Below are 14,657 nucleotides of genomic sequence, written 5' to 3' on the forward strand. Positions count from 1 at the left end.
TTTATAGGAAACAACGAACATGACATGTTTTGGTGAGCGGGCGTACGCGGGGACGATTGCTTGGGTTCGCAGGGTCAGGAAGGCAATCATAATAGCGCATGGTGTTGGTGGGATTGACAAGCTGAGATGCGATATGAGCTATGTATTTGTACAACAACAGTCACCTAAACAGGTTCGTGTTTCTAGTGACAGCAGTTTTTTTCTTCGGCAATTTCCTACAGTGTAACAACGATGTTGTTGACCTTCAAGGCCAACGGAGTGAGTAGAGTTGCTATGTGGATTTTCATACGTCCAACATATTCGATAGCTCTGTAAACAAGCAGCGGGCCGTTGATGTCATTTTACACCTTCTGTCGGCAAGTCAATGCTGAAACCGTGCCCAGCTTCTCGACGGCAACGCTGGACTTCCCAGGCCTTGTTCGATGTTCTCGTGCACATACAACGATGGAATGTCTACCTCCACACCATCGAAACCAATGCACGGGAGCTGCCGACCGCCCACAAGCCAGCTGAGTTGCCGTACGTCAACGGGCCAAGTGAGGCAAAACGCGATGTTAAGGTTTTGATATATGTGATTGATTCGCCAACCGAATCGTTTCCAGGAAAAAACTTGAAACTCAAAGACCCCGCTGCTGGGGAATACCCATACGCCCATGACGCCCGCTTCTCATGATGTCGTCCCCGTGGTATGCCGATATGCGGTTCATGACCGAATCCCAAGAGTTGTGGTTACATGTAAATATTCTACGCCTCCCATTACTTCGTCACCTTCGTCATTGGCTCATGCCAACTTCGTTTGCTTTCACGCTCTCTGTAACAGCCCACCGCATCTAAAACTGCCCCTGACCGCCGTGGTTCCACTCCCGCATGCTCCCCGGCTTCGAGAACCGATTCGCCTTGTTCCGGGTCTTGGCCGCGGGCAGCAGATCAACGGTGAAGGAGAAGATGTAGAAGGAGAAGATGAAGGCGACGACCCACTCAAGGATGGCGGCAACGTTGTAAATCTCGCGAAAGTTGCAGACAATGAAGGCGATAGCCAGCACTAGCTCGACGAGGATGAAGACGAGCTTGATCCAGAACGAGGCGGCGAGGCTGCGATGTTCGGGATACTTTATGCCGAGGCGCTGGTACTCCCAGCAGATGAAGATGGCGGACAGCAGGTAGCCGCCCATGAAGAACAGTAGGAACAGGAGGTGCAGGTTCTTGTGGCGGTAGGTGTCGAAGATGCTGAGGCAGATCAGCCCGACAGTGCCGACGATGGCGAAGAAGATCGTGAACCCATATAGGATCTTTTCGCCAGTCGAGGTGTTGGGCACGAGGCGGCCGCGGTGGCGGAGCCAGCGGTCCGAGAAGAAGGAGAGGTCAAGGAAGATAGTGGTGATGACGCAGCCCGTAATGAAGAGTGGCTTGAGGTAGTAGGCGCCGACGTCGCTGATGTAGGCAATGGATTGCGGGGGAGACATGGAAGGATAGACGACGCGGTTTGTGTCGATGATCCAATAGAGAAGCATGCCTAGGAGCATGCCGAGCCAGACGAGGCCCGATATGATGGGAAAGATCTGAAGGAGGGGGATTTGGTTAGTTGGAAGAGGGCGACTGGGTGGTTGAGGGGGACGGAACATACCCAGTACGATAATATCCTCATCTTGACGGTATGTGAGTTGGGAGTGCGGTATCCTGTGCGACGTGTAAGTCCAAGGTCGTTGAGGCATTCACGATGTGGAAGGCTAGAATAGGAGGAGTAGCAGGTTGTTTTGATTTGCGTCTATCAGAACAACCACGCACCAATGGCTGGTGAGTGAATTGGTGACGAAACATGACGACTGAGGGAAAGCGGACTTGAGTAGTAGTGGTCATCACTTACCAGGAATAAGATGTTTTTGTTCTCCAGCAGACGGTTGTCGGCCAGATACTACTAGACTACAAAAAGTAATCCCCAAAAAGGAGATCTGGTGGTGGTGGTGGGGGGCAGTTGTCGTGAGGGGGAAAGAATTTGCTGGTGGGATGAGATCCTTCGAGTACAAATTGACTGAGGAGCGAGGCGCTTGGGGGTTAATGAATGCTTGCGCGGAAGATGCCTGCGTACGTCAAGGATCGGGGCGGTGCCTGAACCGAACATCAATGGAGAAAACGAGAGAAGCGGTAGAAGAAAGAGTGCGTGGCCCCGGCAGCGGTCGCGGCCGCGGACTTAAGAAAGACATTCGGCGCCCCGTCCCCGTCGCGCCCTGCTGATCTCTGATGAAGGTCCGGTTGGTCCGGGCTGTGGTCGGGCGCATTATCCCATTTCTGCGTGCTGATGTGCTGACAGGCACCTATCTATGTACATACACCTGGTAGTATCTACCGCCGTGAGTTGCGTTGCCCTGTCATACTAGCGCGCCCAGCGACGAGACTATCTTCTGTCTGAAGTCATGGATTCTGATCGGCACTTGGGCGAGCTTCCGGCTGTTCGTTGGGACCCCCTGTAAGGTATCGGACGGCGCGTTGTGGGGGTACCATGTCATCGACATTGGAAAATTTAACGGGGTGATGACGTAGGGGTCAACTTCGCCCGAACACACAGCTTTTCGCAACTTCACAAGCTCCGCAGGCCAGACCGGATTGAGAGCCCAGAACTGGCGCCAAGAGCTAGGACATTCGGGGCTCTTAGGTTTTCCCCAGTCTCATTACAGGTGGAGAAGTCTCTGGCTAGATCAGGTAATGTCAAGTCCGTGGATCGAAAGATGGGAGACGAATACTCAAATGAATGTCTCAACCGATTCGTCCCCCTTTCGCGCTGCTTAGTATCTGTACTTCACCCCAATCCAAGTAATAAGCGTGACCGGGAAGTGGACGGGAAGGATCAGGCCCTTAACTCATTATGCCTGCTCGGGGCTCGACAACGTTCGCACCCATACGATGTACACCACCCTCGGAGAAACGGGGAACAACCATGTCCGCCTCGACCACATCACGATCACCACCACCCGCACCGCCTCGGACCCATCCGAGTTGACGCCAGCGCGCGTACACAGCCGCAATTCAAGACTTGTGCTTTCGTCAGGCTTGACAGCGGTTCCTCTTGGTGCTGTCGGGGTCGACTCCGTCGCTGCACGATCGTGTTAATATCTACTCTATACGCCGCGTAATATAACGGGTGGCGCAGGGGCTCAAAGTTCGCATGCGCCTGGCCGCTAGAAGTGTCTGCAACGGGTCAACGAAACATGGACAGGTGATGCTTCGTGGTGCTAATGTGCCGTAGTACTCCGTAGAGCAGACGGAAATGGTGGTGGTATGCCTTTCGTCTTCGCAATCACAAACTGATTGCGGAGGTCTTCACCGGGCAGAGCAACGTGGTTGCCTGTCCATCATCCGGACTTTGCTTTCAGAGCAACTCAATTCCCAAAGACCCCACGTCTATGGGTCACAGGCCCAGAGTCGGATGCACCCTGCAGCCAGCAAGCAAATGCACAGATGAAATCGATCCAATCAGAATACACACGTTTCAGCCCCCAGAACACTCTTCCCTGTTGTGGCTTGATCTTGCCTGTGGCGTCTTCAACCAATCATACGTTGAATCTCGCCACAAGGCTGCCATCAGCTTGCCGCCTCGTTCCACTTGCAACATCGATGCGCTCCATCGCGACCTAATCCGTCTCGACCAACCCACGATGTCGGCATCACCTCTCGTCGTCCGCGCGACCGACGCCCTGAAGCCCGCGGGATCGGTCGGCTCGCCCTTTCGAAATGTCTCCTCCGCCCAAGCCTCCTCTGGCAACGGCACCCCGCAGCCCCCCAAGGACAAGAAGGCGGCACCGGTAGTGACCACGGCCCCGACTCTGGACCTCGCCGAGCAGATGAACGAGGAGGAGAAGAGGAAATATGTTAAGGGTTCGTGATCTTTATTTCTCTGGATTGCGACCGATATAAGGTGCATTACTGATAAAAACAATTACAGGCAAGAAACTCGGAGAGGGTACCTACGCAATCGTTTTCCTCGGCCACTTGCGCTCAAACACGTCGTCTCTCGTCGCCATCAAGAAGATCAAGGTCCAGAAAGAATACCAAGAGGGCATGGCCCCGGACGCCGTGCGTGAGCTCAAACACCTCCAGGAGCTCCAGCACCCCAATATCATCTCCCTCCTCTCCGTTTTCTCCTCGAAGGACCAGAACCTCAACCTTGTTCTCGAGTATCTGCCCCTCGGCGACCTCGAGATGCTGATCAAAGACACGACCAGCGTCCGCTATGGTGCCGCCGACATAAAGGCTTGGATGGGCATGCTGACTCGTGGCGTGTGGTTCTGCCACGAGAATTTTGTCCTGCACCGCGACATCAAGCCCAACAACTTGCTCATCGCCGCCGACGGCGAGGTGAAGCTGGCTGATTTCGGTCTCGCGAGGAGCTTTGCCGATTTGTACCAGGTCATGACGAACCAAGTCATCACTCGGTGGTACCGCCCGCCCGAGCTGCTTTTCGGCGCCAAGCACTACAGCGGCGCCGTCGACGTGTGGAGCGTCGGCTGCGTCTTCGCCGAGCTCATCATCCGCGCCCCGTACATGCCCTCCGAGACGGAGGTCCAGCAGATCTCGCTCATCTGCCGCGCCGTCGGCACCCCGACGGAAGAGAATTGGCCCGGCGTGACGAAGCTGCCCGCCTACACGGTGCCCGACGATGCCGAGCCCGTCAAGGGCAAAGACTTTTACCAGGCCATGTTCGGTACGGTGGGCCCCGAGGGCGTCGACCTGCTTATGAAAACGTTCGTCCTCGACCCCAAGAAGCGAATCACCGCACGAGACATGTTAAACCACAACTGGTGGCGCACCGAGCCCAAGCCCACGCGCAAGGAGGACCTTCCCAAAAAGGGCGGCGGCGAAGAGAAGATGGGCGCGGATCTGAAGCGCCGGCCCGGTCTCGTCGACGAGGACAGAGGTTCCAGGGTCGCGCGCAAGCTGGACTTTGGCCAATGATCCCCTGGCATCCATCTTTCCAATTACGAATTTTATCATACCAAAAGGAAAACCCCTCAAGAGGGTTCGGTATGTGACATGAGAGAGGCGTTACGGCATGCATCAACAAAATGGGCAAAGGAAAGGGGGGAGGTCAAATCTTGAATTTCTTTTTCGTCATCTCTTCTTCAGGGATACGACAGGGTTTCTTACGGCTACTTAAGCTGTGCTGGGAAGGATCTAGTTTTATACTCCAACGAACAACCAGAACACAAGAGAATCATAACCATGACATCGTCCAGTGGACCCTCCTACCTACCTCTGTGGCCTTGGGTTTCGTGACTACATCAATGAACACTCCATCCCGTACATGGCCCTCTCGACGTCCTTCCGGACCTGGTACCAGTCCGCCCGGCGCTGCGCAAATTCATAGGCCTCCTCGGCGCGGAAGACGCCCTCGAAGCGGTCGCCGTCGGCGATGATGGTAGCCATCTCTTTGGCGTGGCGCGGGTCGATGAGGTAGATCTGGCTTAGCTCGCGCAGGGCCTTGAAGTAGGCCAGCAGGTCCTGGTTCTTGAGGGTGCGGATGTACTCGAAGTACAGGTTCATGTCGGCGATGAGCTTGATGGCGCCCTCGGTGCTGACGCGCTGGCGCTTGAGGTGCTTGCACACGGCCGTGAAGAGGCGCAGGCCGACCTCGCCGTTGAAGACGTCGAGCATGGACTTGTCGGTGCTGCCAACGAGCATGCGCGTGTGCGCCGAGACGAGGTCCTTGATGCGCTGCGCCGTCTGCGTCGGGCCCGGGTCCGCGAGGATGCCGCCAGTCTCCTCCGGGTTGTAGTCGGTCGGCTGCTGCGTCGTGCCGTGGAGATACTCGACCTCATCCATGAGCACGTCAATGCCCTTGTTCAGACCTGCCGCGACGCTCTCGTCGAGCATCTGCTCCCACTTCTTCTTGGCGATGCCCGCTGGGTCGAGGAAGTCGTTCTTGTCGGCGATCTTAGGCCCCGAGAGCTGCTGCTCATAAAACACGTCAATCATCTGTGAGATGAGGTCGCCCACGTTGACGAGCTCGATAAAGGTCACCAGCGGCGCCACGCCTGACTGGTCGTGGTTGCTGACCTCGCGCGGGTTGTAGTGCGAGAGGTGCTCCACGGCCTTGTCGAATCCAGGCTTAACGTGCCTGTTCCCGAGAATACGGAGCATCACCACGAATATGGTCTCGCACTGCTCCCGGGCCTCCTCGCCGTACTGCCCCCCCAGCTTGATGAAGCCGGATGCCCGCGCCATGCTCGTTTTGGCGGCGTGCGTCAGGTTGAGGGCAACCTCGATGCTGAACAGCGTCTTGATGCCCTCCATACGCGACGCCATGAGCGCGGCCTTGGCCGCGAGCTCGTCGGTTGGGGCTTTTCCGGGGAGCGGGCTGAGCCGTCCGCTGCCATCCACGCCGCCAGGCACAAGGCTGGGAGTGTGGGGTCTGGACGGCTGCGGTGAGATGGCAGATGTGCCGTTTGGTGTCGTGGGTTTCGCTGCTGGAGTCCCAAATGAGGGCAGGACAGTGACTGGCATCATCACTACCTTCTTGAAAGAGCTCAGGAAATCCTTCTTGTCCGCTTGCCGGTTGAAGTTGCTCATGTAGAACGATTCGACCGAGGCGTCCTGTTCCGAAAGCTTCTTCTCCCACTCCGCAACCTCCGTCTCGGCGTGTTGTGTGAAGAAGTCGAGCTCTTCCTGCAGGTATAGGTCGAGATGCGGCTCAAACACCCTCAACATCATCTCTTTTGCCTTGTCCTCGAGCCTCCCTTTGAAAGCTTCCGGTGTTGCCAGCGATTGGAAGAAGAGCATGCCTTGCTCAAACACCCCCGCCACGGCCTTCAGGTACGAAAGCAGATTTCGGTCGTGTGCGGTATCGAACAGCGGTGTGACGTAGTCCATGATGATGTCCTCTCTAACCTTCTCCATCAGCTCCCAAAACACGACTTCGGGATTGGCGAATATACGTTCTATGACCTCCGCCTGTTCGTTCATTTTCCGCAGCAGCATCTCAAAGAACACACGCGACGGCTCCAGGTTGATGTCTTCCGGGTTAGCCCGATTGATGCAGTCTACCGAATTCGCGGCCAGAACATCACGATCGCTGAAGATGGGGTGCTTTTGGACGAACAGCTCCGTCCCCGCGTTGCCCCCGTTCAGCGCGTGCAGCACATGCGCGTACCTCTTCATCCTGCCGTCGACGTCCCAAAACTCGTAACCCTGCTCAAACTCCCGGAGCACCGCGCTCTCAAAAATGCTCGTCATGGTCATAAGTCGTTCCTCTCTCTGGTTCCACCCTTGCGCCCAGTCGCTCTTGGCAAATGTCTGCAGATTCGAAAGCATCCTCGCTTGCCGTTCGGGATCCCGAAACACCTGGAATACGATGGGATCCGTGTGGCTCTTCGCCCTGGCTAGGTCGAAGTAAAACGGTGCTAGCGCGCCGTAAATTTTGCCATACTCTTCCCTCGCGTGCCCCCGTACGCTCTTTGCGTTCTTGATCACGTCCAACAGTGCCTCTGGGTCCTTGAACGGATCTTTGGGCGCGGGCGCTCCCACCGTCATTCGCTCGAACCCGTCGAGAGGAGGGGCGACGGTGGACTGGCGTTTCTGGCGCTCTTCCTCGAGCGTGGCGTCGAACAAGGTCGTACTCGTAGGCTTCGGTGCCGCATGGTTCACCGCAGCGCCTGGCTGGTTGTTGGCTCCGTTCACTGCACGTTCGGCCGCTTCCCGCCTCCTCCTCAACGCCTCTTCAAATCGACGTCTCGCCTCTTGTTCATTCCAGCACCCCATGCTCTTCAAACGGGCCACCCATCTTGTATCGTCATATACCATCTCCTGCATTCGACGGGACGCTCGAGCAACCTGCATTAAGTCTGCCACGGGGAGGTAGTCCAGGATCGCGACGAGTATTTCTGTCGGTTGTCCATCAGCTTTTTATATGGTTCTCGCAGCAACACCGAGGGGATCTAACCTGCTGGGAGCGTTGGCCTCGAATCCAACATCTCAGTCGCCTTCAAGGCGCCGAGGATGCCGCCCCCCTGAGGGGCAGTTCCTCGAGACCTATACATGCTGGCGCAAGGGGTATGGCTGGTGCATTGGGATGCAGTGGTTGTTGCGTGTGGCCTAGAGGCGGTTGCAAATCTCTCAGATCATGGCAAGGTTCCTCGAACACAAACAAAAAAAGGTCGGGCGGGGTTGCTGAGGTCTTGGTTGGAATGCTGTACGATCTACAGACGTACTGGCCGGCGGCTGCCTGCCTGCTGGGTCAGCCTGAGGCACTGCACTCAGCCATGGCTCAATTGTCTCCAACCCAAGGTCCCCGCAGCAGCTGGTGCCAGCTGAGATGGTGTAAGCCCGTGAGCCACTTGAACCCCTGATTTTACATCGATGCTGCTTGCTTAACTTGAGTCGTATTGCATTTCGAAATATTTTTGAAACTTGGATAGTTGGTAATGTTTTCAACCCCAGTCTCATGTCGTAAGAGACATATTAGTCACAACCTCTAGCTAGGGGAGACCACGCTAAACGTGCATCATACACAAGAACAGGCATATGTACACTTGAAACGTCAAACAACTCCTTTCCAATGCCTCACACCTTACGTCTACTCATGGTTCATTGAAAGACTGTGTTCAATGTACCTTCCCCTCCTACGGCGGGGATGCGTATCCGGCCCATCATCCATCACACATCGTCTTCCTCAATGATCCCATCCGTAACGTCCGCTGTGATTCGCTGCGACACCTGCCCAAACAGGCATTCCCAGAGGTCTTCCGCGGCGACCGCTTCGCCAGCGTTCTTGTCTCTGCTCATCAAACGGTTCAAAGAAGCCTGCTCCAGCTCAAGAGTATTCGCAGCCTCCAAAGTAGGCTCTTGGATCTCTGGGGTGGAGTCCTTGGACTTGGCTTTGGAACTCTGGCCCATGTGATCGATGCGTCGCTTGACTGACAGGTTGTAGATGGACTCTTCCACCGAGCCCTCAATCAGATATAACCAGACTGTCGTCTCGTTTTTCTGGCCGATTCTGTCAACTCGAGCGATCGCCTGAAGCTCGAGCGCTGTGTTCAGCAGCGGCTCGCACAGAAAGACATGGCTCGCATTGACAAGGTTGAGACCACTCGAGTTGGCCCGGCCGTGGAGCATGAAGCACTCGATGCCTGGATCTCCTTTAAACCTCGTGATCCCGTTTGGCCGGTCAATGGTGGAAAACCCAATCTTGTAGAGATCGAATGCGGCGCCTAGAATCTCCAAGAAGCTCCTGAATCTGCCGACAATGTCAGTGGAGATCTCTGAAAGAAGATTGGCCGTACACACTGGGTAAAGATAATAGACTTTGCTCCAGGGTCTGATTCTCTCAGCCAGAGAATGTGCCGTACGAGCGTGTCAATCTTCGTTCCGAATGACAAGGAGGCCAGTTCGATATCGTTGATCTGAGCAAGCTTGTCGGCGCTGAAATGAGAATAGATGCCACTGGTCCTAGCGACCTGGTTCTTGTTCGCTTCAGGCAACATGCCAGTTGCCGTATCTGCGTGCAAGCTGTCCTCGTGCAGTTTGAGCTCTCTGGGTTTGAGGGTAATGTCATGGAGCTCGGTGGGCCGGAGCTTCCTTTTGCACATGGGACAGTTATGGTGTGCTCGATACCAGTGCTTCAAGCAATCTCTGCAGAACTCGTGGCCGCAAATCGTCAGTATACCCGTCGTGAAGTATGTTTGACAAATGATGCACCACCGAGGTTCGTTAGACTGGCCTCCTTCTTTCTTGAGGTTAAGCACTACAGGGTTGAATGGTTAGCAAGCCACCCAAACCACGAAAGCCAAACCATACTATGCTTACAGTATCGATGCTTCGCCTTGGCGGAGCCGAGCTTAATTTGATGTCTCTCCTCACTCGTAACACAGGCTGCTATAGCCTGGTCGTCATTAGGGCCCTCATAAGGAGCGACGCTATCAGATACAGCCTGCAACTGCCGATAGTATTCAACCCTGGCGTTCATAGCACTCGTGAAGCGGTCAACTTCGCGTTCCAGAGCCGTAGCAACCTTGGTTTGAGAGGTGATATGTGCTTGCGTGGCTCTGATATGCCGGTGCACAATCTCACCCTCGGTGCTTGCCCGTCCGCCAGTGCCGTCTTTTGGCAATCGCGAGGCGACGGCTCGAAGATCCGAAACGACGCGACGAAGAGACCCATAATCGTCTGGAGAAGGCTTTACCTCGTCCCGGAGGCGGTAAAGGGCAAGGAGTTTCTCCGGGGCTGGGCCGTCGCCATTCTCAGCCGCGGCAAGCGAGACTCGCGTCTCGTGTTTGATCAGTTGATTCTCAAGTCCTGAGATGGCTTCCTGGCGGTCGGCGATGGCGGCACGCAAGACTTGCACGTGAACAATCAGTTCCTCCTGGATCTTGGTGGAATCCATGAACTCCTCGCCGGTGACCTCAACCTCTGATTCTTGGTCAATCAGTGCCTGGCAAAGCAGTTGGATAACAGTCTCTCTCCACTCATCGATGCGATTTGCTTGTTCGTTCAGAATGCCGTGGAGCCTTTCGAGCATTTCAAGCGGCGGGCCACTTTCTAGTCCTTTCATCTCAGTATAGACAAGTTCTGGGATCTCGACAAACGTCTGATTGTGGGCTTGTCGTCCCAATTTTTCGATCAGTGACATTGCTCTGTCGTGACCATCCGACAGGATTTCTCGTCGAATATCCTGGGCCTTCCCGTATTCTGCATCTTCCAGTTGTTGAAGCTTTTTGAACTCGTCTGAATCGGGTTCGGTCATGTCACTGTTGGACTTGATCTGGAAGATAGCATTGGCACAGAAGAATGTAGCTTTGTGCAGAACTTCCAAAGCGTGTCGCAACTTCGCCCGAGCCTCGCCGACGCGAGGATTGCTTGTACCATCATCCGCCTCACCTTCGTCGTCGTAAACCGAAGCAGAGGCGTCATCTCGAGTACTGAGTGCCGAGACGGAGGCTGCACTCTTGCCCATGGCAGAGAGCTCTTCCAGCACCAGCTTGAGCTCTTGCCGGCATTCCACGACGAGGACTGCGGCACTCTCCTTCACTGTTTCCCATATTTCGAGAGCTTCCTTGACCCTGGGGCTGTTTTCGAGCATCTGGCCATGCGTGAGTCTAGTCTGTAAGTACGCCCTGTGATCGTTTCGGATATCATTGTCACTCTGCTCGATCATCGCATCCAGGACTTCTTCAACTGTGCGCATGGGGCCGACTTTGCGACCAGTGGTTCGCCTTTGGACGATTTCGGGATGGAGGGCTGACTGTCTCAGTCGGTTGAGCCAAGTCCGCATCTCATTCTCATAATCCTCCAGCGTCCATTTGGTCTGCAACGGGGCGCCGAGAGTATTCATACCGCAACGCCGGGCCATCTTCTTGAACATCTCGCCGTAATACTGCTCCTCCACGGCAGTAAACGGCAATGTGATCACGAATCGCTTTTGTGGCGGTACCGCAATTTCGTGTCTGACCAACTGCTTGGTGTGACGCAGAGCGATGCTTTCAAAGAGAGAGCGGAAGAGCGTTTTGTGTGACTCTGTCAAAGCTCTCCAAACCTGTGCTGACGAGGCATAGGGTTCGTAACGCAAGAATTCGAGCAGACCGTACAGGTCCTTGACGTCGTTTTTCACTGGTGTCCCGGTGACGCCCCAGGCATTGATTCGAGGAAGCACCCTGGCGACGGCTGCTGCGCCAGTGACCCCGCTTTCAATCATCTGCGCCTCGTCGAGGCAGACTCGCCACCATGAGATCTTCGTCAGTGGGGACTCTAGACGTTCGTACTTTCTTTCTTGACGACGAGATCTCTCGGGGGGCTTCATTGCGAAGTGCACTTCTGCCGATAGGATAGGGTAGGTTGTGATAACGACGTCTTGGGAAGCCAAGTCGACTCGAAGCTCCTCCTCGGCGTCGGTCTTGACATGTTTGCGTCCAGGGTAGTATCTGACCTTCAGGTGAGGTGCATGCCGCTCGAGTTCTTCCATCCATTGCTGTCGCAACGAGTCCGGCGTAACAATGAGGGTGGCGCCAGTCGTGAGGAGCTCTTCGCCTTCCCCCGTGTACACAACTTTCTCGGTGAGTGACCGACGATGGAGCGTAATGAGGCCAATAATTTCGATCGTTTTGCCAAGACCCATCTCCTCAGCTAGAATGCCGCCTCTGACAGACTGCTCAGCATGCTGGAAAGGAGCAAGGTCGGTAGTTATAGCGTGATACAGGTGACTGACATATAAAGGCCTCCCGGTTGCCAGTGGATCCCGAACCTTCCGGAAACTGTATGCACCATCGGCGTCCTGAGGAGCCGGTAGGTCTTCGATGGAGGAGACAGAATCAGGACCGGAGACGTTCCAACAAACACCCTCCCGTTTGAGAAGCCATTGAATCGTCTTCTTTTGATAGGGATAAAGAGTTGCGGAAAGTTCTGGAATCTCGATTGAGAGCGCCGTCTGGTCGTCGGCGGCAGGTACGTGGGCTGCCTCGTAAAAGTCCAATGGTGACCAACTTTCTCGCTTAGGGCGCATGGCGGATGAAGTAGTTCCATCTGGCAAGAAAACATCAAGGATCCGCTGGCTTATCTTGCGTTCGCTGGAGGATCGCAACCAACTGTAAGGGGTCTTGGTCTCATTCCAATAGATGCTGAAGCAAAAGGTGATGCTGAGAAACTCTCCTTGGGTGCTTAGAACAGCGTCAAGGGAAACCCAAATTTGTCCTTCTTTAACGGTCCTGGTCCGATGGTTTGCAAAAACATCTATACATGCCGCCAAACGGTCGTTAATGGTGTGGGAGTGAATTGCGACTGAAACATTGATCGGGGGGACGTCAGATTGTGGCCGAGCGACAATTTTCAATTCCTTCGATTGGTTCACAAGAATGCTCAGGTTAGATCCGATATTGCGGTGGTGAGAATGATGCGGGTCATTGATCGGTGCTCCCTCTGGACACTTTCGCAAAAGTTTGAGTTGCTCTCTGGCCACAAGGGGTGATTCAATATCCCCCCCAGACCTCTTCACCCGCTTGCGCTGTGGTTCAGTCCCTGCTTTGCCCTGAGACTGGCCCTCATCATCATCATCGACGGGGAGAATGTGTAGTTGGCTAATGAACTCGACAGGCCATGGTTCTAAGAAAGTCAGTATATGTGCTTTGACTAGGCTCAAGTGCACAAACCATGAAACGCAATAGTGGGAGTTTCTACGACCGGCTTGCTGCGACGCGCTGTTTGCGTTGAGCGACCCATGATAGATCACTCTTGCTTGGCCTTGCAGTATTGGGGCTGGAAAGACTTCACTTATGCCCCAGTGACATTTTTGGCTTCGTTGGTCATTAGAAAGAAGGTTTACAGTTGAAAGACTGCTGTTAAGAGGGAGAGGGAAACTCCATTCATTATAAGAGAGGCGATGTAGGTTGATAGGTACAAAGGAAGGAAGGCAACTTCCCTGGTAGCTTAATCGATAAGCAGGCAGTGGGAGGCAAAGTCGTGTCGCCGCATGGCCGCCTAACTGTTAGCGCAGCAGATGGGCGGGGCGTTGCTAGTTCAGCGGAGAAACCTCTGGCAGAATGGCCTGGCGGACTATGACAGCATGGGCATCACCAAAAGACTATATCAGGAAGGCGGTCAATTCGTCTTGGCTCGGATAATTTCTGTCAGTCCATTTTGAAATGCTTACCTAATATGTACTTATCCCGATCTTAGCGTCTGTCGGAACAAAAATTGGGAGAACGGCCAGTCGAGCAACATCGCGAGACCCATTGAATTCAACGACGTTCCACGCGCACGCTTGAAATCGGCCATCTACCTGGCTTGAGAAGCTCGCATGCTCATTTGGTATATGCTCGACGCCCAAAACTTGCTATTTTCTACCAATTGATGCTGATCCTTTACCTCCTAGGTCAATATGAGAGCACCACGGATCCAGCAGTTTCTGAGCCCTTTCCTTCGTAAGGCTCCCGTCGCACCGACATGCCAGGCCAGATGGCTTCATAAGACACGAGAGACACCCCCGGTCCCGTCGCCGATCCCCCTCATTCCCGATGTTCCGACTTTCCTCAAGGTTCTCGGCCGCGGCCTAAGTCAGCACGTCGACAAGTTCCCCTCGTGGGAGTCTCTCTTTACCCTCTCGTCGACACAACTCAGAGAGCTCGGCCTCGAACCGCCACGGACGCGACGCTACCTCCTCACGTGGCTCGAAAGATACAGAAAGGGCGCATTCGGCGTCGGGGGCGACTTCAAGCACGTCGAAAATGGCGAGGCCTATCTTAAAGTCATCTACAACCCCGCCAAGAAGAGGAAAATAGTCGTCAACGTTCCGGCCGATGCGGATCTGAAGGGCATCCCCATCGAAAAGCTGACAAAGCCGTCGGATTACAAGGTGCGCGGCTCTCATGCGATCACTGGTCCTCACGCCTTGCCCCTGAAGGCCGGCGAGGGCGCGCGTGTGGTCGTGACCGAGGGCATGTGGGAGCAGAAGCAGGGCCATAAGGTTGATGGAGGTGAACGCAGACAGGCAGAGGTCCGCTTCAAGAAGCGCATTGCTGCGCGCAGGGCCGAGCGGGAGGCTAAGGGTCTACGATGAACAGACGAGAGGGGTTTGCGCGACGACACCATTTTCCAGCCTCATACCACGTGACACCACCAACTGTACTATATTCATAGATCTTGTACGATACGAGGTTGAAAAATGGACGGCGATCATTGATTGC

The 14,657-nt window shown here is 54.8% G+C and overlaps 5 protein-coding genes across 5 annotated transcripts; 2 read left to right on the forward strand and 3 right to left on the reverse strand.

Moving 5' to 3' along the window:
• Positions 1 to 830: 830 nt before the first annotated feature.
• On the reverse strand, positions 831 to 1,645 carry CH63R_04401 (Frag1/DRAM/Sfk1 family protein; the record flags this gene model as incomplete). Its single annotated transcript, XM_018299376.1, has 2 exons — positions 831 to 1,559; positions 1,625 to 1,645. 2 exons carry the CDS (start codon positions 1,643 to 1,645, stop codon positions 831 to 833), a joined length of 750 nt encoding a protein of 249 aa, XP_018160622.1.
• Positions 1,646 to 3,398: 1,753 nt separating this feature from the next.
• On the forward strand, positions 3,399 to 4,947 carry CH63R_04402 (Serine threonine-protein kinase; the record flags this gene model as incomplete). The annotated part of the gene is made up of 2 exons (XM_018299377.1): positions 3,399 to 3,870; positions 3,938 to 4,947. The coding sequence occupies 2 exons, from the start codon at positions 3,399 to 3,401 to the stop codon at positions 4,945 to 4,947; spliced, it is 1,482 nt and encodes a 493-aa protein (XP_018160623.1).
• A 321-nt stretch (positions 4,948 to 5,268) lies between these two features.
• CH63R_04403 (exocyst complex component Sec10) lies at positions 5,269 to 8,027 on the reverse strand (the record flags this gene model as incomplete). Its single annotated transcript, XM_018299378.1, has 2 exons — positions 5,269 to 7,871; positions 7,931 to 8,027. The coding sequence occupies 2 exons, from the start codon at positions 8,025 to 8,027 to the stop codon at positions 5,269 to 5,271; spliced, it is 2,700 nt and encodes an 899-aa protein (XP_018160624.1).
• Positions 8,028 to 8,643: 616 nt separating this feature from the next.
• Positions 8,644 to 12,481, reverse strand: CH63R_04404 (SNF2 family domain-containing protein; the record flags this gene model as incomplete). Its single annotated transcript, XM_018299379.1, has 3 exons — positions 8,644 to 9,223; positions 9,274 to 9,730; positions 9,793 to 12,481. The coding sequence occupies 3 exons, from the start codon at positions 12,479 to 12,481 to the stop codon at positions 8,644 to 8,646; spliced, it is 3,726 nt and encodes a 1,241-aa protein (XP_018160625.1).
• Positions 12,482 to 13,852: 1,371 nt separating this feature from the next.
• CH63R_04405 (IGR protein domain-containing protein) lies at positions 13,853 to 14,530 on the forward strand (the record flags this gene model as incomplete). The annotated part of the gene is made up of 1 exon (XM_018299380.1): positions 13,853 to 14,530. The coding sequence occupies one exon, from the start codon at positions 13,853 to 13,855 to the stop codon at positions 14,528 to 14,530; it is 678 nt and encodes a 225-aa protein (XP_018160626.1).
• Between the last annotated feature and the right edge of the window lie 127 nt (positions 14,531 to 14,657).

Source organism: Colletotrichum higginsianum, chromosome 3, assembly GCF_001672515.1.
Source record: "Colletotrichum higginsianum IMI 349063 chromosome 3, whole genome shotgun sequence".
Lineage (NCBI taxonomy): Eukaryota > Fungi > Ascomycota > Sordariomycetes > Glomerellales > Glomerellaceae > Colletotrichum > Colletotrichum higginsianum.